Source organism: Gossypium raimondii, chromosome 9 (genome assembly GCF_025698545.1).
Source record: "Gossypium raimondii isolate GPD5lz chromosome 9, ASM2569854v1, whole genome shotgun sequence".
Classification (NCBI taxonomy): domain Eukaryota; kingdom Viridiplantae; phylum Streptophyta; class Magnoliopsida; order Malvales; family Malvaceae; genus Gossypium; species Gossypium raimondii.
In genome coordinates this window covers 41,392,947-41,414,010 of record NC_068573.1, presented here as the reverse complement: position 1 = coordinate 41,414,010, position 21,064 = coordinate 41,392,947, and the positions used below count along the sequence as shown (strand labels likewise).

The 21,064-nt window shown below is 33.8% G+C and overlaps 4 protein-coding genes across 4 annotated transcripts; 3 read left to right on the top strand and 1 right to left on the bottom strand.

Annotated features, from left to right (window-relative positions):
* Positions 1–1,404: 1,404 nt before the first annotated feature.
* Positions 1,405–4,195, top strand: LOC105799775 (isocitrate dehydrogenase [NAD] catalytic subunit 5, mitochondrial). Its single transcript, XM_012630499.2, has 7 exons — positions 1,405–1,691; positions 2,012–2,332; positions 2,421–2,582; positions 2,669–2,743; positions 2,954–3,063; positions 3,144–3,216; positions 3,728–4,195. Exons 1-7 carry the CDS (start codon positions 1,512–1,514, stop codon positions 3,917–3,919), a joined length of 1,113 nt encoding a protein of 370 aa, XP_012485953.1. The 5' UTR covers positions 1,405–1,511; the 3' UTR covers positions 3,920–4,195.
* Positions 4,196–4,900: 705 nt separating this feature from the next.
* LOC105799776 (adenosine kinase 2) lies at positions 4,901–8,179 on the top strand. The gene is made up of 12 exons (XM_012630500.2): positions 4,901–5,102; positions 5,228–5,281; positions 5,894–5,940; positions 6,027–6,058; positions 6,158–6,259; positions 6,539–6,606; positions 6,758–6,834; positions 6,977–7,074; positions 7,158–7,228; positions 7,310–7,376; positions 7,463–7,646; positions 7,832–8,179. The coding sequence occupies exons 1-12, from the start codon at positions 5,020–5,022 to the stop codon at positions 7,972–7,974; spliced, it is 1,026 nt and encodes a 341-aa protein (XP_012485954.1). The 5' UTR covers positions 4,901–5,019; the 3' UTR covers positions 7,975–8,179.
* A 1,399-nt stretch (positions 8,180–9,578) lies between these two features.
* Positions 9,579–11,402, top strand: LOC105799773 (uncharacterized). Its single transcript, XM_012630496.2, has one exon. It carries the CDS (start codon positions 9,757–9,759, stop codon positions 11,092–11,094), a length of 1,338 nt encoding a protein of 445 aa, XP_012485950.1. The 5' UTR covers positions 9,579–9,756; the 3' UTR covers positions 11,095–11,402.
* Positions 11,403–13,169: 1,767 nt separating this feature from the next.
* On the bottom strand, positions 13,170–14,647 carry LOC105799774 (protein SMALL AUXIN UP-REGULATED RNA 12). Its single transcript, XM_012630498.2, has one exon. The coding sequence runs from the start codon at positions 14,230–14,232 to the stop codon at positions 13,861–13,863; it is 372 nt and encodes a 123-aa protein (XP_012485952.1). The 5' UTR covers positions 14,233–14,647; the 3' UTR covers positions 13,170–13,860.
* Positions 14,648–21,064: the final 6,417 nt, after the last annotated feature.

Here is a 21,064-nt window from a genome sequence, read left to right as displayed (position 1 = left end):
AGACCATAGTTGGGCTATGACATTTTAATGAAAAGACCATAACTGGGTTATGGCACTTTAAACGTAAGACCATGGTTGGACTATGGCAATAAATGTATACGTGTAAGACCATAGTTGGGCTATGGCATCCTAATGATAAGACCATAACTGGGTTATGGCATTACGAGTGTAAGACCATGGCAGGGCCATGACAATTGTGTAAGACCATAGTTGGACTATGGCATCAAGAAAATGATGTACTCAAATCCGTAAGACATTCTCTAATTTGGTAAAGATTGGTAAGTATTACAAGGATTAATGTGAAAGAAATTAAATAGTTGTTGATATTGAGCTCAATTATGCGAATTCATCAATAGTAGTTGTGATTGGGAGGAAATATTGTGAAATGCTTAATCTAAATGAATTATTTAGCATGTTCGGTAAGATTTATATTTAAGGCCTATGAACTTACTAAGCTTCATTAAGCTTACTCGTGTTGTTTAATATTTCTTGTAGATTAGCGTGAGGTCGGAGGATCAAATCATCACATCAAACTACACCCCGTTATTTTCGGTAGTTTTTGTAATGTAAATTTTGGTTTATATGACATGTATAGGGCTGGTTTGGCGATGAAATAGTTTGAATTGTGGTTGTGAATATTAAATATTCGTATGCATGTATTTAGTAATAGAATTTGATAAATCAATGAAATGAGTTAAATAGGTAGGTATAAGTAAAAGAAATATTTGTGATGTTATGTCAAAATGGGTGAGAAAAGTGACCTTAAAATGACCTATTTTCGTCCACACGAGCTGATTAATAAATTTTGAAAATTTTTGGAAAAAATTTTCTGAGTACTCGGTTTAGCCCCGAACCACTTTAATGTCTATTTTGGGCCTCGAGGGCTTGTATTAGGGACTACATGAATGAATTTGATTGGCTTTTGATTGATTAATAAATGAATACGAAATGTATGATTGTTTGAGTAAAAAGTTCGGTAATGCTCCGTAACCTTGTTCCAGTAACGAATAAGGGTTAGGGGTGTTATAAAAGTTGTGCTAATTTTATTTAAAAAAAAGTTATATGTTAAATATGGAATAAATGCTTTAACTATTATTTAAAAAAATTCTATATAATATTTAAATTAATAAATTAATATATTTTAATTATATTCAATGATTCAAATAAGAAATAATATTTTAGGTTAATTGCTGCAATTAAAATTTTTATTAGAGAGTTATTTGATATGAAATACAAGTTGAAAAATTAAAGAGTGGTGTTACGAAAATTACTAATTTAGCCAAGCAGCTGCTCATGAACTTTGTCGCCGATAATAACTCTGAAAGAAAAAAAATCTCAGAGTGGAAATACAGGTGGCATTAATTCATTGCTTATATATTTAAAGAAAAACCCAGTGAAAAAGAATATGTCCTCACTGGCCTAATTTCGGAATAAAGCAATTAGCTTTAAAAATTTTAGTTTTTATTTATCACAAAATCGAAAAACCTTGACTCAGCCAGCCACCAAGATCAATGGCGACGCATATCCTGAGACGACAAGTGAGTCGGATCCTTTCCCATGCGAGCCCTAACTCTAATCCTACCTCGTATTTCTCTTTAGCTAGACCTTTCTCTTCGGCCACCGACACCATTCGAGCCACTCTCTTCCCCGGCGATGGCATCGGCCCCGAGATCGCTGAGTCCGTCAAACAGGTTGCCGTTCTCTTTCTCTTTCTCTATTTTTTGTTTTTGTTTTTTTTTAATTTTTATTGTATCGAATTTTGCAAAGTCTTGATTCTTTTTTATTTGCGTCTATGAATTGAATCTTAAGCGTTGAAAAAAAAAATTAAAGCTTGCTTTGGAAAGTTTTTTCTAGCACAAACTTAATAAGTGGCTGTTTCTAGTTTAAAGAAGCTGATCTATAGAATTGTAAATGGATAATTTTTTGTATAAGAAAGTCTTGATCAAGACCCATCTTTTATTTTCTTTCTGTGAATTTTCTTGCTGAAACTGAGTAATTTTATTTGATTTAGGTTTTTAGAACTGCTGAAGTGCCAATTGAATGGGAAGAACATTATGTTGGGGACCAAGTTGATCCAAGAACTCAAAGTTTTCTAACTTGGGAAAGTCTAGAATCAGTAAGAAAGAATCGGGTAGGCTTGAAAGGTCCAATGGCTACTCCTATTGGTAAAGGTCATCGGTCTTTGAATCTTACTCTAAGGAAAGAACTTAATCTGTATGCCAACGTCAGGCCTTGTTACAGTCTCCCGGGTTATAAGACTCGGTATGATGATGTGAATCTTATTACTATTCGTGAAAACACTGAAGGGGAGTACAGTGGACTTGAGCATCAAGTGAGCTTGTTTTTTTGTAGTTCTTGTGCAATTGGAAAAGTGGGGTATTCTCTATAATATGAATTAAGTTTTTTTCTTTGGGTGCTAGGTGGTGAGAGGTGTAGTTGAAAGTCTCAAGATTATTACTCGTCAGGCAAGCTTAAGGGTGGCTGAATATGCTTTTCATTATGCTAAGACCCATGGAAGAGAGAGAGTTTCTGCAATTCATAAGGCCAATATTATGCAGAAAACAGATGGTCTTTTTCTTAAGGTTTGTCAATTCAAAATGCATATCTTGTAGTTAGTTAATTATTTGGAGCACCGATTATTAAGCTTGGTTTGCTTCTCTTTTTCCAGTGCTGTCGTGAAGTTGCAGAGAAATATCCTGAGATAACTTACGAGGAAGTAGTCATTGACAATTGCTGTATGATGGTATGACTGATTTCTTCCTACAAACATTTTATTGCTTTCTTTTTCCAAAGTTCTGAATGGAGGGAGAGAAGTTAGCTTTTGATTCAGCTACTATAGGCACCACCTTTCTGTCTGCCTATATTACTTTGACAAATGGCAAAATGGAGTGCATTTCATCTTATATTGAAGTTAAAACTGATATAGAACTAATTACTTTCTTGCCACTTGCAGCTTGTGAAGAATCCGGCACTTTTTGATGTATTGGTGATGCCTAACCTCTATGGTGACATTATCAGTGATCTTTGCGCTGGATTGATTGGGGGCTTGGGCTTAACACCTAGGTAACTCCAGTTTCCTAACAATCATAGGTAGTATACAACTATACATCTTGATGGTTTTACGACATATACTCTTTCTGCAGTTGCAATATTGGTGAGGGAGGAATAGCACTTGCTGAGGCTGTCCATGGTTCGGCACCTGATATCGCTGGAAAGGTGTGTCTTCAAATTTATCTTAGGACTTCCAATTGAGTGTCTTTCTAACATTTTTTTTCTCTAGAGCCATTCTTCTGGCACAAACAAGAAGCACTATTGAGAAAAAAATGAATATGTTTAGGGACTATTACCTCTTTAGTGCATACGAAGAAAATCTTAATTCTTAATGCTTGAGAGTTGAGGCTAGATGTCTCGAGATAGGTCATGACGGTATGTCAAGGTCTATGAAGGTGTAACTACATGCATATTATGCTAATTGTAAAGCTATCTTAGGTTTTCAATCTTGGATTTCCAAGGTGACTTTTGAGATTGGATTAAGGTCCGTAGCATGTTTGAATATTGTAGTTTATAGATTGTGGTTCTTTTAAGTTTTCAGGTATTTATGGTAGTTTTGAGTAGGGAAAAAAACCCAAATTATTATGTTCGCTTTTCATGATTCTTTTTTAGTTTCATAGTACAATTTCATTTCCTACAGCTCCAGCTAATTATTTGTATGGTTGACATTATTTAGAATATGGCAAATCCAACTGCCTTACTATTGAGTTCGGTCTCAATGTTGCGCCACTTAAATCTCCATGACAAGGCTGATAGGATTCAGGAAGCCATTCTCAGCACAATCGCAGAGGGTAAATATCGCACTGCTGACCTAGGTGGCACATCAACAACAACAGATTTTACAAAGGCCATTTGCGATCACCTTTGAAGTTTGTTCCTTTGAAGCATTTCTAGTTTTTGCATTTGACTTCCTTGCAATTTGTTTGCTACGGTTTTTTACCTCAGCTTAAATGTTTTCATCCCTTACTAAGAGGAATAAAATCATATCGAAGATGATGGCTATGCTTTCAACTCCCTATCTTCAGCCGTGGAGAATACATGGCATCATTTAAATTTGTTAAAAACATAGTTCAATTCAGATGTCATCATCTTTTAACACTTTAAAGATTGATATGTTCCAATCTGGTTATATTTTTGGGTTTTATATTTGTACTTTTTACGTATATATTTCCGTGATTGAGGGGCAACTGTTATTTTTTTGGGAAAGAAAAACCAGCTGGCCTTACTAAAATCAGGAGAGCGAAGCATTTTGTGTAATTTTCATACAAAATTTGCAGACAACGCCCCTATTCTTTTTCTTGCCACCGTTGCCTACAGGGTACAGAAGTTCTTTTCATTCTAACATATGAACAGGCTATTGGATAGTCAAGAACTGAGGGATACTTTTTCTTTTTGTTCAAAAGAACTGAAGGATACTGCATGTGTGATTGTCATACAAAATTTGCAGATGATCAGATCTGATCCAAAGACTATACAAAATGAGAATATATATATATGTGTATATGTAATCATCTCCTTCATTTTCCTTGGGGAACATTGAATAAAAATAGAAAGCTTAACTCTTTACTTTGGTTTTGTCAATAAATTCAACTATATAATATTAACTTAATATAATAGATCAGTAAGTGTAGGTTTATATGTTTAATAATGGACAAAAATGGGGAAAAGAATCGTACTTTGGTCGCAGTTAGTTGTTAAATAGTGATTTCAGTTTTCACCAACCCCAGAAAGCAAAAATCTATGGCAGGTTTTTTAAAAATAAATTTAATTATTATTTTAATTAAAGGAGTGGACATTTGAGCACCTAGGTTGGTAAGATGGGGACGCACTGGGCCTATAAACATTGAGTAACACGATTCATTTTCGCCACACCCAAGATCTGAAAAAAAATCTCCAACTCTCTCACTTTGCTCTCTTCTTGTTCCTGTCCTCTTTCACCAAACTATCGCCGACAACCTCTCCAAAAGAATGGCATATGAAGGGATTCTGTTGGGGATGGGTAATCCTCTCCTTGACATTTCGTTAGTCGTGGACGAAGAGTTCTTGAAAAAGTACGGTTCTAAGCTTTTGATTTTGTTTCTTCTTATCTCGTGGGATGTATTTTTCCTATATTGGGACTTGGGTTTGATTCTTTGTGTGGAATCTGATCTGGGTTTGGTTTTGTTTTTGGTTTCAGATATGATATCAAGTTGAACAATGCAATTTTAGCTGAGGAGAAACACCTTCCCATGTAAGCCAAAAATGTTTTCCTTTTTTACTATGAGCCCAGATTAACTGAAACTGTGATTGTTATTTATAGTGGTTTTAGGTTTTGTATTAAACGCTTGCTTCACCCTGATATGCGTGCGTGTATGCATGGGCTTATTCGATCTGCTAGATCTACGTTTTATATATGCACATTCGATTTATTTTGTTCCCTTAAATTGTTGATCTGCTTGTTTAAGCTAGTTTTTATGCATATAAACTAATTGATGGTTAATCTACATGAAACTTTGTTTGTGTACCTTTGTAGTTTAGAGCAAAGGTTAAAAATAGTAACTTCGTAAGACTTAAACACCTTTTAAAATAGGATAAATTTGAACATATTACCAAAAGTTTCAATGGTGATTTCGTTGCACATGCTGATCATCGATCTCTAGGGGGAAACTGGGTTTTCTAATGCATATCTTGAACCAATTCTCTTGAGGAGAGGTCATCTCTTTCATGCTACTTTTGAAACATGGAGTTTTTAAGTGTCTTTCAAAATGATATGATCAGTTGGTTAAGAAGTTGGTGTTTAAGTATGATGTGGTTATTGATATTATATGGTTCTGCCTTCTGACTACCAAGCTCTTTATGACAGGTATCAAGAAATGGCATCCAAGCCCAATGTAGAGTATATTGCTGGAGGTAATGCCTGGGTTGCCTTGGAATCTGAATTTTCTGTCAGAACTTAGTGGTCAATAATGATTCTCCCAAATTTTTGTTTTGTGCAGGTGCTACTCAAAATTCAATCAAAGTTGCACAGGTATATCATTATGCTTCTTATATTGATTGGAGCTTTGGGAAAATGTTGTCATAATATTTACTATCACCTTAAGACTAAATTTGTTTCTGCCTTACGCAGTGGATGCTTCAAATTCCTGGTGCAACTGATTACATTGGCTGCATTGGGAAGGACAAGTTTGGGGAGGAAATGAAGAAGAACTCAAAAGCTGCTGGTGTTAATGTGAGCCTTCTTTCTAAACCACTTCTTCCAAACCTCTAAAACAATTGAAAACTTGAAGTGGGAAAAAAAAACATTATATATATAAATAGAGCGAGAGAGAGAGAGATTTGTTTCAGTTCCACACAGCTTTAGCCAAATGGTTATGCACTTCTGCTATGTCCATTGACCTTCCTCTTTCTGGATGCATATTTATTTTGAGTTGCAATTTTGTATTTCTTAAGATAGATTTGGAGCTGAGAATAATGGTATTATTGATGTTGTATGATCATGTTAAATCAGGTTCAATATCTTGAGGATGAAACTGCACCAACAGGAACCTGTGCTGTTTGTGTTGTTGGTGGTGAAAGGTAAGTTTGAGAATGACCTTATTTTTCCTTGTTTCTTATAAGCTGCTATTTTTATTGTTGTACGTATGTTTGCTCCAAGGATTATGATGTTAGAAAGCATCTATGTTTTATCTACTGGAATAGCAAGATTCAAACTTGGATCTATCTGCAGGTCACTCATTGCAAATCTATCTGCTGCTAACTGCTACAAGTCTGAGCATTTGAAGAAGCCTGAGAATTGGGCGTTGGGTACTCATTTTCCTTTATTTTCTTGTTTTGGTTGGACTATACATTGATGAAACTCATTCACTGGGGAAAATCTTATAAGAATAATCGAAATAAACAGTTGTCGCTTCTAGGGACTAACTTGTTCATAAATACTTTTATGCAGTTGAGAAGGCCAAGTACTTCTATATTGCTGGATTTTTCCTTACTGTATCTCCGGAATCCATACAGCTTGTTGCTGAACACGCTGCTGCAAAGAACAAGGTATATTATATCATGTGTTGCTGAAATCCCTCTTTATGAAAGTTCACAAGCTTAGTGGCCTCACATATTTATTTTGTCTGCAGGTGTTCTCAATGAATCTTTCTGCTCCATTTATTTGCGAGTTCTTCAAGGATGCACAAGAGAAAGCACTACCGTAAGAATTCTATCATATTTTTCTATTGTGGAAATTAATACTCATGTATTAAAGTAAGTCTCAGAGCTTATTGTCTATCAGGTATATGGACTTTGTCTTTGGCAACGAAACTGAAGCAAGAACCTTCTCAAAGGTTCATGGCTGGGAGGTAATAGCTGTTAAATATAATATGTTATTATGAATTTGATGGTTTATGTTTGGTAATGACCTGTTTGGGCTGGTTTTGCTGTCCAGACTGATGATGTTGCAGAGATAGCCCTGAAGATTTCACAGTGGCCGAAAGCTTCTGGAACATACAAGAGGACTACTGTTATTACTCAGGGTGCAGATCCAGTAATTGTTGCCGAGGATGGGAAAGTGAAGCAATTCCCTGTTATTTTGTTACCCAAGGAAAAGCTTGTTGATACAAATGGTGCAGGTATACAGTCACTTCCAACACTTGACAGTGTTAATGCTAAAATGAAATACCATACAAGACACACAACTCAGATTAGTTATAGAAATGATTTAACTTAGATCCAATTTGACATATCAGTGAGTCAGAAACAAAGCCGCAACCATTTAATGGAGCCATTTTTAACCATTTAATGCAATTTTGTGCAGGTGATGCCTTTGTTGGAGGCTTTCTTTCACAATTGGTTCAAGGGAAGTCCATTGAGGATTGCGTAAGAGCTGGTTGCTATGCATCCAACGTTATCATCCAAAGGTCTGGCTGCACATACCCAGAAAAGCCTGAATTTAAATAAAGCTAGTCCACTTTCCTGATCTCCTCTCCACTGTTGTTTTCAAGTTTCTGATTGTTAAGAACCCTCTTGCTAGCATTTGATCTTTGAATTTTGTTTTTATTTTTCCTATTTGCTGGTGTCATTTCGATGCCTGCATCTTGAAATGGCATATGAGATTAACATTTTATGTTTATTCATGAAAGGAGCCAATCGTTTCATTTCGTAAGCTTATGGTTGTGATGAGTTTGTGGATTGTGGTCAATGTTTTTTTTCCCCTGTTTTTTTCTTACATTCTTGCATTTGGTAGCTGGCCAGAAGGCATTTCAATGGCTTCTAATACTTGTTTCATTTGCTTGCATTAATTCTTAGTTAAAATCACAATTGAAATCTCAGTTCAGTATAAGGGACTAAATAATACACTAGTGTTTGAAAGATATTCGAGTTCAATTTGAAAAAAAAATTTATTTAGCTTGTGTTCAAACAATTTAATTTATTGGTTGAATTGAATTTGAGCATCATAATATTTGATTCGAATGGCTTCCAAGTCTAATCGAACTAATTGAACTTTTGATTATTTTTTGTTTTGGTAAATGAAAACAACAGGTTACATGAACATATTCATCTCTAGATAATCTCTAGTATTTCCTTCTTGTAAAAAATCCTTGAACCTCTATAGGAGATCAAGCACATGCAATTCTTCATCATTCGAGAGTGTCATTTTTGTTAAAGCATCAACAATCTTGTTAGCTTCCCTAGGGGCATCTCGGTGGCCACCTTCGTTCCTTAGCTAGAATTTGTTGAATCCTTTTGATTAAATTAGAGGTGGATCCTTCAAGTTTGCTATCGCTAATGGCTATAACAATCTCATGGTTATTAGATTGAATGACAACTTCGTCAAAGACCTTGCTTTTGTAGTAGTAGTAGTCCATCCAAAATACCTCAAAGCTCAGCAACAACGATCGAACACTTTCCCAAGAACATTTTGATTACATTTTCAAACTATTAATGTTATATCAATCAAGTCTTTCCGTTATTAAAATCGTTAATTTTAATTGTTAAAATGGCACATTAAATCTTATATGGTGTAATTTAAAATGAAAATGTTAAAGAAAAGTATGATGTTGTTACATAATTTTTAAAAGAAAGTGAACAATAAAGCTTCTATAAAAGCTTCAAAACTTGGAAATCAAAGTTTTACATCTATTTTAGAATATTCATTTTTCTTTAAAATTTTCATTTTAAATTATGTCGCATGATATATGAATTCTTTACATGAGATATGAAGTCTAACTTAACGATTAAATTAACAATTTTAGTAACAAAGAGTCTTGTTGATATAACCTTTGATAGTTTGGGATGTAAATAGAATATTTTAGAGTTTGGGAGCCAATTTAAAATGAGGGTTCATATTTGTGGATGACTAGTGTAGTTAACTCTTTAATATATTTTTTACCCTGAAGTTAAGTATAAGAACTGAGTTGGAGCATGGAAATTGATGTTAACTCACTAACATTAATTTTTTGGTTGAAAATGAATGTGGTTATTTGCGTGTTGAATGGTATAAAAAGTAGAAATTGGATCAATGGGCCCAATCCAAATTCTAACGTTAATTCCGAGACCTGACTCTCTCTTACCTTTTTCATCCAATTCCCCATTGACCCAAAACAAATTCCTAAACCAAAAAAGGAAAGCAGAGAACACCAGAAAAACAGAATCCCCCTCCCTCCCTCCATTTGCACACCTATGTTTCTTCACTTCCAACAAATCTGAAACCATCTCCAAAATTAAAGACCAAAAACCGCCATGACCGATCACCACCAGCGGTTCGGCCAGCTACGGTCCACATCTGAGATCCTGAAAAAGTCCGCCGTGCATTTCACCGCTCACCCTTTCACATTCCTCTTCCTTTCTTTCCTCCTCCTCTCTTTCCGTTCCTTGGTTGAATCCGGTTCCCTTCTCCTCAATTCATTCATCGACCGGGACCCTTCTTTCAAATCCCTCCTTTCTCGCCTCGACCTCCATCATTCTCATCCCCACGCGCGTCTCCACCCTGCTCGTCGCCAAACGCGCCGTCCTTTCCTCCACCTCACGCGCGTCGGCACTCTCGACGATGGTTTCTTTTCGTCCGACGATGATCACCGCGACCGCTCCCTCTTCGGCTCTTTCCCCAAACGCCCCCTCAATGGCACCCCCGTCATTCTTTCCAACTTCGGTACTAAATTGGGGTTTTCGCACTTCGTGGCGGATAACGGGATTCTGCTACCGGAAATTGTTCGTTACGGAGTCAAGTTCAAAACAACGACGTTTGACTACGAAAACAATGAAGGGGAGCAGCAGGAAGAAAGGATTGTGGATTTTCAGTTCGTTTATAAAGGACTGGAGTTGGGACGCCGTGACGCGGCGGCGCTTTTCTTTCTCGTCAGCTTCTTATCGGCGGCGTATGGATGGGTGATTTTAGGGTTTACCACTATTTACTCTTTGGTGTCGGGTGTTCTTTTTGTTACAACCGTTAATGACTTGATTGGACGATTTGTGTCCTTTTTTGGGGCTTTTTGGGATGGGTCGAAAATAGGTTTGAAAAGACTCACTGGATTCGTTTTAATTAAATGGGCAGTAAGAGACGCGGTGACTCAGCTTCTTGGATTCTGGTATTTCGGAGAAATTGAGGATCACTACTCCTTTTTTAAGCTCTTTGTTAGGTTAAAGTTGATGCCTTTTTCGGTTACGTCTCCATGGATTAGGGGTTATGAGAAGGAGATTTCAGGGTTTTTGTTTACATGGTTTCTGGTTGATACTTTAGTTTCATTTGCATTCTCATTAGCTGCTTGGATTGCCATCGTGGATTCTAGAAGAACCGGGAGGGAAATTATAACAGAAGGTTGTTATTTGATGTCAACACTGTTGAACCAAGCAATTCAGATTAAGTGTTACGAAGCTATCTCAGGTGGGTCTTTAGCAAGATGGGTTTTGACTCATATAGGTGGGGAATTTTTCGCTATGGTTATTCAGGCAGCTTTGGAGGTATATTTCATGGTGGCTTGGTTGATATTTTACTTTGTGGTGAGGTGTAGGGAGGCTAATGCAGAGGGTAGGAGGTATGGGAGGAGAGAATTGGAGGCTTTGATTGATGGACTTAGATGATACTCAAGTGGGAAAGAAATGGTTATTCTTGCTGCTAGAATTTTCAATTGTCACACTGAAGATAGCGGCAACATTTTCGAACGGTTTTGACTCTCCCTGTTTTGCAGTGCTAGTGATGCAATACCACCATTGTTTTGTGAAAGAACTTGCCAATGCTTTGCATGTACTTTTATCATGAAGCAATATATTACTTGTGTATACTTCCACCACATTGCTTCTTTGTGTATATTCTGTTGCAATCAATTGTTATTACTGCCTTGCAGTACTTGTTCCTTGCTGGTATCAATGAGAATGGTAATCTTTTCTCATCTCCAAATGTTGCTGATGCTGTTATACTAAAACCATTGTCTTTGTGCTGTGTCCTTTCCTCTTTGTGCATATGCTAAAGTTTTTAATTTCTCCTCTATTTGCAATGTGTGATAGCTTCCTTGTTTTTACCGCAATTTTGCTGGAAATCTTGTTTGTAAGATGCCAACTGGCTTATATTATCTTGCAGTTTGTAAAATTATGCATGAGGAAAAAGTAATGGCTTTAAGTTTGCAGTGCTGAACCATTGTGCTTACTGGCCTTACAGAGTTAGTTTAATGAGCTTTAGGAGCGAAACAATCATCATACAGACAATAATTATCTAAAAAAGATGTGATGAATGTTTTGGTGAAGAGAAGAAAATGAGTATTTTAGTCATGAAAGGTGCACTTCAGGTCTTGCCTAAATATCCTCTATTCTTGATTCAGCTGTGAGCCTTTTTATTTCCCATTTTCTCGTAGTGAGGGAAAGTAGGCATGCTGTGTTCATATGCGTTTTATGCTGTAACGTGCAGATTATTGGAATGGGACATGCAACTTTAGCAAATATTTTTTATGTTTCTGTACCAGAGTATCAAGATAGAATCCGAGTTGGAAATGATGCATTCTGATATGCGTTGAGTTAGAGGTGAGATAAAAGCATGCAACATTGCCAGATTAAGGCAGGTTCAACGTTTTCTAAACCTGTATGTATTAATGATTTTTTAAAGGTTATGGAAAGTTGCTTTTAATTGTTGCTAAGTTACTAAGTTTTGTGGAAGTTCTGTAAGTTGGCCTGGTGCATTAAGGTTTGAGGCGAAGTATGGTAGACAACTGAGTGTAATAGACTTCAATGGTGAAGGCCTTCTTATATCTGTACAATGTTCAATTCACTATAACGATGTACGATAGTAGTTGAATGTGAACATTATTATTTATCCTTGATATGGATTCTATTATTTCAATGTTTTTGTCTATTAAGGAGCAACAGTTATTAAGCAACTGTTTTGCCAACATAGTTGGACAGGATAAATGGTACTGCATTTTAGATTTTAAAAGAAGCTCATGGGCTTTGTCCTCTGAAATACATTTTCCTCCATGTTGGTGACAGATGGCTGTACAATCTTGTTTCTCATACGGAGAAGTATCTTATCATAAGCAGTATTTATGCATGTGCGTTTAGTCGATTATCGTGCTTGTGTGGATGGATGATATGTAGATTTATTATTAGACAAAAGAATCAGTATTTGTACATAACTACCTATTGACTTTGTTGGCATAGACAGACATCAGATGCTCATGCGTAAAGAATAGGAAACAAGAATTAGCTATACATAAATTTGTGTATGATAATCCAATATTTAAGATATTTTGATTCAAAAGATAAATAATAGAGTTTGTCAAATCGCCAAAGTTGCTGTACTTTTAAGATGCCAATTCTATCCCTACCCCTTGTAGAATTGTTGATCAAGGTCTTTGCCTTCTCTGTTCCTAAGTTGTTTAATTTAGTTATTCGAGTGTTGGATGTGTAACTAGTTAATGTTGTTTGAATTAAAATATTTCCAACTTAGGGAATATGCAAGAGCTACTGGACATTATGTCAATGTGAACCGTTATGTGAACATTACTGCAAATTGTTATGTCCCGAAATTGTTTATTGGCTCTTACTTTGCTTATGCATCATCCAACCTTGAAGCTATTGCTTGAATTGACTCTCTTGCTTTTCTTCTAATGGTGTTAGATGGAAATAAACTGCTAAACATTGCTTTCTCATTGTTAATCAGCTTTACTTTTGAGGTAAAAAGTTGAATTGCTACTGGGATTTGCTTCTTTTCTGAGTTTCAAGCATTCTGCTTGCCAATCTAGTCATGGGTTGATTTGAAACGCTTGACCTCTAAATTCCTCCTCACTCTCCTTGAATCCTTAGCTTCTGAAATTGGAAACTTAGGCAAACCCAAAGAATCATGCTTTGATAGTTTTGCAGCACTTTGACTGTCTGTTTCTTATTTGATTAATTACGTGCTTTTGCGTATCTGTTAGTATGTTTCCTGCTTTATTATTACAGGCAAAATATCAGGGGCACTGCCCTGAGATGGGCTTAAAGAGACTAAGGGACTTGCATGCCAAGTGACATCAATTAGCTGTTATTGTTGTTTCGAGTTTCAAAGATTAGAAACTTAGAGCTAATGAAACCGACAGTTTTGGTCCAGCCTGAAACTGTCAGATACTGTCTGCTTGTGGGGTCTGATCCAGTTTCTTGTTCAGTATTGATGAGGCACCGTACTGTGTTTAACTAGTTTCTACTTAGGTCATGCATGGAGCGGTTGAGGCCCCGTAGAAACAAAAGTTTAGCATAGTTCAGTCCAATTAACATTAATAGGCTAAAGAATTTATGTTTTAAAAAATCTACAGTATACTACATATTAGCATTCTGAGTTGGACTCGAACCTCGTGAATATCAATCACATTTGTGGAAGAATGCCTAAAGACACAGAGGGTTTCGATCTGGCCGAGAGCTGGCACATCGAACAACATTGAGGAAGAGGCTTTCATCACATGGAATGCACAGTTTGGAGTCGGTGTTGAAATCATATTCATCCTGAGCTTGATCCAGCAATGCCTTGAATAGCGGGTGCTTGAGCAAGGTGATTTTAATCACAAACCTCCTATAGCTTTCACCAACATACACTACTAGGTGACCCTTTGGCACATCTCTAGGGATTGAGCTTCCTTCATGCATGGAATTCGTCCACTTTGCCCACTGATAACAACACTCGCCACTGCTACAAGGTATGACCCTACTCCCCATCTTCCTCCACTTTGTGAAGCATGCCTTTAGAAACTTCCCTTTCATTTTCTTCTAAGGAAATTAATAGTGATGTACGAATACAGACAGAAAGTAGTAAATGAAGAGAGGGGAGGGGGGAGTTGCATACAACGATGAAACAGATGAAGTGAAAGAAAGGTTTATATAGTAGTAGGATTGAAATAAGAGACAATGTCTTTGTATGGAGCATTAATGGTTGACAAGACAGGTAGCTCAGCCTAAGTGATGGTGAGCTCGGGTTGATCCAATTCTTGGTAAATTTATATGACTGTTGAGATGGTTGCCTTCGTTTTTCCTTTGTAGTAGCATTTTGTGTCGTGATACGATAGTGTACGAACATGCATCTCATGATATTAAATCTAAACAAAATTATTGCGTTCTTATTCAAGACAGGAAGTGTCTGTTTCTAGCTCTGTTGAGAGAGAGAGATAAAAGGGATGGTGCTAGGATTAGTGATCTTTCGAAGTTCTCGAAGTAACCCCACGAGTTGAGAGAGTGGAAAAAGATAAGATATGAAAGAGGGATGGGATAAGCTTCTTGGACAAAGTGCGATCCCCACTTATAATTTTGTTGACATGCTACTTTTAATGGCTACCGTAACTAAAATACATACACCAATTTACCCACTCTAGAACCGTTTACTGTATTCTGTTTCCTGGGTAGAGTAATAAGGAATTTGGGGTGTTTTAAACAAGATTTTTGTTATGAATATTGTGGAAAAAAAAGTAAATGATGTTCAATGTGAATACCAAATAATGAGATCTTTGACCCAAAAGAAAATTATGATACGAGCAGAGCCAAGACCCTGGGTAGCCTCAGTCATTAAAACCCCGATTTAACCTACATTGAAGCAGCATTTTTCTTGGTTTAGGTGGGTTTTGGGCACTTTTTGGGTATGAAGTTATCTTATACATTGTCAATGGGCTTTTCCTATGAAGCAAAGCATATGCTTGCTGGCTGCTGAGTTCTGCTGGTGGATTCGGGATAAGCTTCTGCGTGTCTCTGCAACTTGTCCGTGCATGCATGTAATGGGCTAATCTATTCCTGCAAGCTAAGGATGGAGTGAAACAACTTAGATTGCTGTCTTCGGCAATAGATAAAAAATTAGAAAGAAAGAACAAAGAGAATGAGAAAGTCGTTTTTATCGAATCTTACAAATCATCTATCCTTCCCAACGGTTGATAGTTAGGAACATTCCATATACTTATGTCTTCAGCTCCATATCTTACCCAGAAAACCGATAGTTTATTCCCTCTTTACATTAATGTATCCAAAGTTTTATTTTTAATACATCACATGAATCCCACAATTTTTAGCACGATAAAAGAATATAAAAAAAGGGAAATATGGGTCGTTAGATTGATAAAAGACAAAGTGAAGATAACTACAGTTTCCAGGCTCTTTTAATTTTAGGGTTTATTTGTTGAAGATATAGCTGATGACAGAGATGACTGAAAAGCCAGCACAGGGTTCATCCCCTAAAGACAACATGTGTTGTACTCAGTTATGAAAAAAGAGCCTCTCATTTTTACACATCATTGGACTAGAAGCTGCCAACAGTTTTGAAGACATGGTGAGAGAGAAGGCAAATGGAGTTAATTATGATACGAGCAGTTTCCATTTTCCTTTTTCTTTTTTTCTTTTTTTTTGATGGAATTGTGGAAGTGATATTTGGAAAACATTGCATTGACAGACAGCTAATTTGGGTTGTCAAAACATGCATCGCCAATTGACTTTATCCCAACAGGTTTTACATTTTAAATATTACCCATTATATTAATGAAGAAGATATTCCTTCAATGGAATTTCATTAAGAAAAAAATGGAACAAGTTCATGTTATAAATGCATTTGTGATGGTGATAGTACCAGGGATAAATGGCCTAATCACTCCTCGTGTTTTTTTTTTTTCTTGGCAGGCAATTCTAATATAACATAATTTTTGAACAACTTTGTAAGTTAGTAACTGTGTGATTGTTTTTGTACTGTGAGTTAACAGTAATTTGCTTGGAGACAAAATTGATAATAAAATAAATGAATTGATATGATTTCGAGTATTTTTTTGTAAATTAAAAATAATTGTCTATCATGCAATTGTTTTTAAACAACCCTCCCATTAATTTTATAAATATTACAAAAATAATAATTTTAGAGTTGGTGGTGCTCAAAAGGTTGAAGTTTGACCTATACATAAGTTATTTATTTTGGTTTAAATAAACAAAATATCCTCCTAGTATTTGTTATTTTTTTAGATTAAGTTGATTTTCAATAATTATATAAAATATAGATTTTTCTTTTACATATTGGGTGGGTGATCCTCAATCTATAATATCCAAATTTTCAACAAGAATTTTGTTAATTTCAGTAGATTAAGTTGTCTAGAATTATTGTTTGATAATGATTTTTAATTTATTTTGTAAAATGGTAAAATGAAATGCATAGTGAAAAAACTAGTTAAGGATCATTATAATGAATATTAGAAAAGTATAAAAATATGGATTTGTGAAATCTTAAGAATTTTAAATTCATTATTAAATAGATATCTAATACATCCATGTATTTAAGAAATTATTATGAATGTTATATTTATTAATAGTTTAGTACTCAATTTACCTAAATTATTTAATTTAAATAAAAATTAAAAAAATGACTAAGAACTATACTCCTCAATCCTTAAAGTGAAAAATATTAGATATTCAAGTGCATTCAATTAATATTCTTTAAGTTGCTCCAATAACGATAATACCAATTGAGTTAAAATATAATAAATATTTTTTACGTATTTAAATGTATATATATTAGTATTTTCTATATTCAATATATACTTTAAATATGTATTTTTCAAGAAATATATTCACTTTAGAAACATGTAAACTGTATATCAAATGCTCAATCCAAAGATCCTAACTAATATTGTACTTAATGGGTTTTTCTAAACAAGGGATAGAGAAGGGGTTGCCTAATTTTGGACTCGGGACTTCGAATCATTAACCAAGGGCGTAGCCTTTACCCCTTTGGTTGATAGTACAATTACAATCTTAGGCACTCTCAAAATATTAATACCTTTCAACTTCTTCGATAAATGAAAACTTCTCATTTTTGGCCCTCAAAAGTTTTCTAACTTTATTTCCATTTCATTAGAAAATTCCTAGCTTCTCTCCTAATAAGGACTTAATTAATAGTGAATGTATCTGAGAGGTCCCTTTATTATAGGAATCTAATCAAGTTAGTTCGTCTATTATTAACTAGACCAATTTAATCCATATACTATTAAAAGGAATCAAATAAGAACAAATTGGAATAAAGCTAAAATTTATTGTTTAACATGGTTAATATTTTTAAAATTTTTATGATTTTGTAAATAAAATTTTTAAAATTTTTATGGTTTTGTAAATACAATTTATTGTTTGAATTGAATTTTAGTTGAAATTTATTAATTTTCAAGATAATTTTTATGTAATAAATATCAACTCTATTACAATTTGAATTGCAAAATTCAAGTATTTTTTAAACATTAGGTTTGGATAATTTACAATTGAATGAGGGTTCAAAACAAAATTATATAACAAATATATTTAAAAAATAATATAAATATTAAACAAAAATTTGGTTGAATTTTTAATATTTTTATACAATCTTTAGAACTATCAATAACCTTATCCCAACAAGTGGCGGAACGAAGGGGCTGGCGTGACCTCGACCTCCCTTAAATAGAAAAATTTTCATTAGGCTATTTATAATTTATAAAATTTTAAATTAGTAATACCAAAATTTCACTTTGACCCCTAAAATAATAAAAATTTGATTTAATCTTTTAAAAATTATAAAAATATAAACTATTAAAATAATAAAATTTTACTTTTTTTACCATCATAAAACATACAATTTAATTTCAGTAAAAAAAAAATTCTAACTCCACCACTAATCTCAACCCTTAAATAAGATAATCAAGACGTTGAAGCATGCTTGAACCCACTTAATCTTATACTAATAATTTTTTTTACGTGAATATATTTTTTATATAAAAAATAAAATAATAAAAATACTCTCAAAATAATATAAATTTTTTTTATTTCATTGGTATCCTATTAACGAAGTAAATTAACAACTTTTATCAAGTATAGATATAGATGAGTTAAAAATCCCTGGGGAAAGGCGTGGGTGCACATGATGGTGGGGCCACTACCCACAAGTCAATAAAAAGGGGGCTCATTGGCACAGTGGCTCCGGTGAGCATAGTATTTGGAAGAGACACCCAAAAAGCAAAAACACAGGGTTGGGTTGGTGAATGGTGACACATGAAGCAACGCTTATCTATGCCTCGAGCTGGCTAAGGAGAGACCATGTCTCCCCAATTATTTTGATTGGACTTTCCCTTCCCTCTCACTTCCATTTTACTTCCCCAGCACGTGTATTCTTCTGTTTCTCTTAGCTGTACTGTCTCACGCCTTCCCCTTTTTCTTTTCTATTATTATTTATTCCCTAAAGCATCGTTTTAATAGTTAATTAATTAAGTTATTAGTTTTCTTTATCCATTATATAATTTATTAAAAATAAAAATATTATTTATCCAGTTCAATTAATTTTTTAATTCACACTAATTTGACTTAAAATTTCTTTCAGTCAAATTGAATTTTAAACTGATTCGATTCAATTTTAAAAATAATGGTTTGAAGTGATTTAACTACTTTCCCATTGCCCATTACCCATTTTCTTTTATAAGAAAAGAAACATGCAGTGTAGCTACACTATTGCAACTCGTTGCCAAGCTGCTACTTGCTCATCCTGCTCTAACAGATGCAATACCCCGGCAGGTGGCTCATAACCTTCTCAACGGTTGTTCAGTCGACAACGCAGCCATTTCATCAGCAACACGATTACCTTCACGGTACACGTGTACCACTCGTACCTCCCATGACCTGTCCAACAAATTCAGTATGATGGATATATGGGGTTCATCTCTATAGCAACTTAACCATTTATAACATTCCTTAATCTCATATTTAAAGCTTGATAAATAGGGATGAGTGAATTTTTTTGAATTAGTTGAGCTGAAAAGTTTTATTTTATTATCTTAGTTCGATTTTTTAAAAATTAAATTCGAAATAATTGAGTAAAATTGTTCAAATTAAAATTTTAAAAATAAAACATGTCAAATTAAAATTTTATTATAGTATAATTAATTACATGTTTAGTAATTATTTCAAAGGAAAATAAGAGAAAAAACAAGATACTTTTATATGATAACCTTGAATTGGTAATTTACTTGTTTAGGTTCTCAAAATAATTATTTTGAAAATTTTACACTTTTTACATATCCTTTATAATTTTTAGTTTTTTATAATTTTTAAATATAAAATTTGGGATTTTTATAAAATTTTATTTTTTTAATTTTTGTTAGAGAGATTAATTTGTTCGTTTACAAAATATACAAAAATCAAAAGAGTAGTTACACCAACTTATTATGAAAGTTATTCAATTGTAAAATTTAATTTACTCCAAATTTAGAAAAATTTACTTATTCAAATTAACTAAAAAAATTAAATAACTTAATTTGAAATTAAAAAAGTAATTTTTTACGAGTCGACAAATCCATCATAAACCCTTCATAAGTCTGCTTCGATGACCGAGCACCGTCCAAACTGTTTGGAAAATCCCACCACCCATTTGCCACGACCATCTCTACGACGCCCCGGGAAGAGGCCATTCCCTCCTCTTTACCTCTTAAACTCCCTATTTAAATATTAATTCCTTGATTTACTCCCCATAAACATTAAGTTAAGAGATAGTTTGTATATAAATATTTTCTCTTCGAGGGATATTATTAGGTTTGATTTAAAGAGATTACGTTGAGTCTATAATATTAATATAAGATATAATTTCAATTTTATTTTTAAAATTTTGATTATTTAAAAAATCATAATGAAAGAAGAATAGAAACTAATGAAACACCCAAGTATTTTACTCGGTTGGCATAAAATTTATTGCAAATTATTAAAGATTACAACTCCTCACGTGGGTATAATAGCCAGGGATTTGAGCATTTTGAGTAGACTATGAAATGTATATTAGAGTTACATCGAAAATTAAAATTATATATCAGAACAAAGTTAAATACAGAAACATACATAGATCTATTCTTGGAATTTGCTTACAAGATTTTGATCTCTCAAGAAAATAGTTTTTCTTTATATAACTCTTTGATGTGGATAAAAAGAAATACGAGATAATCTTATTTTTGGGACCACTACCTCTTTAAATAATTGATTATTAAATAAATTTTGGGTATTTATAATTTGATGACCCTCATCAAATTATAAATACAACTTCGATATCTACATATTATTTCCATGACACTTTAATACCTATGACACTTATAACATAATTAGTCATTTAATTTTGTATCATACTTTATAGTAATATTATACATTATACATATATATATATCCAAAATTGAAGATTTTAATCCAATAATGCATGCATATGAAATTTTTTTTGGTTTTTTTATATATTCTTATTTTATTTATTATTATAATTGGGTTTTGTTTATTATTATTAAAGTTTACGAAACTTAACATGCTATTGCTTTGCTTTAATTTTTACTTTATTTTTAGGGATAATGTTGAGTATGTAATATTATATATGAACTTTGGTTTTTTATAATTTCATATATGATATTTTGATTTGGTTTGGTTCGATTTTCATAAACAATTAATATCATTATTGATATAACATCATTTTATGTTTATACATTATATATACAAATTATTATACTTATCCAATATAAAAGTAATTTGATGTATTCATTTCTTTAATGTCTACATTTGAACCAAACTTAAAGTTTAATGTGTATAATTGCAC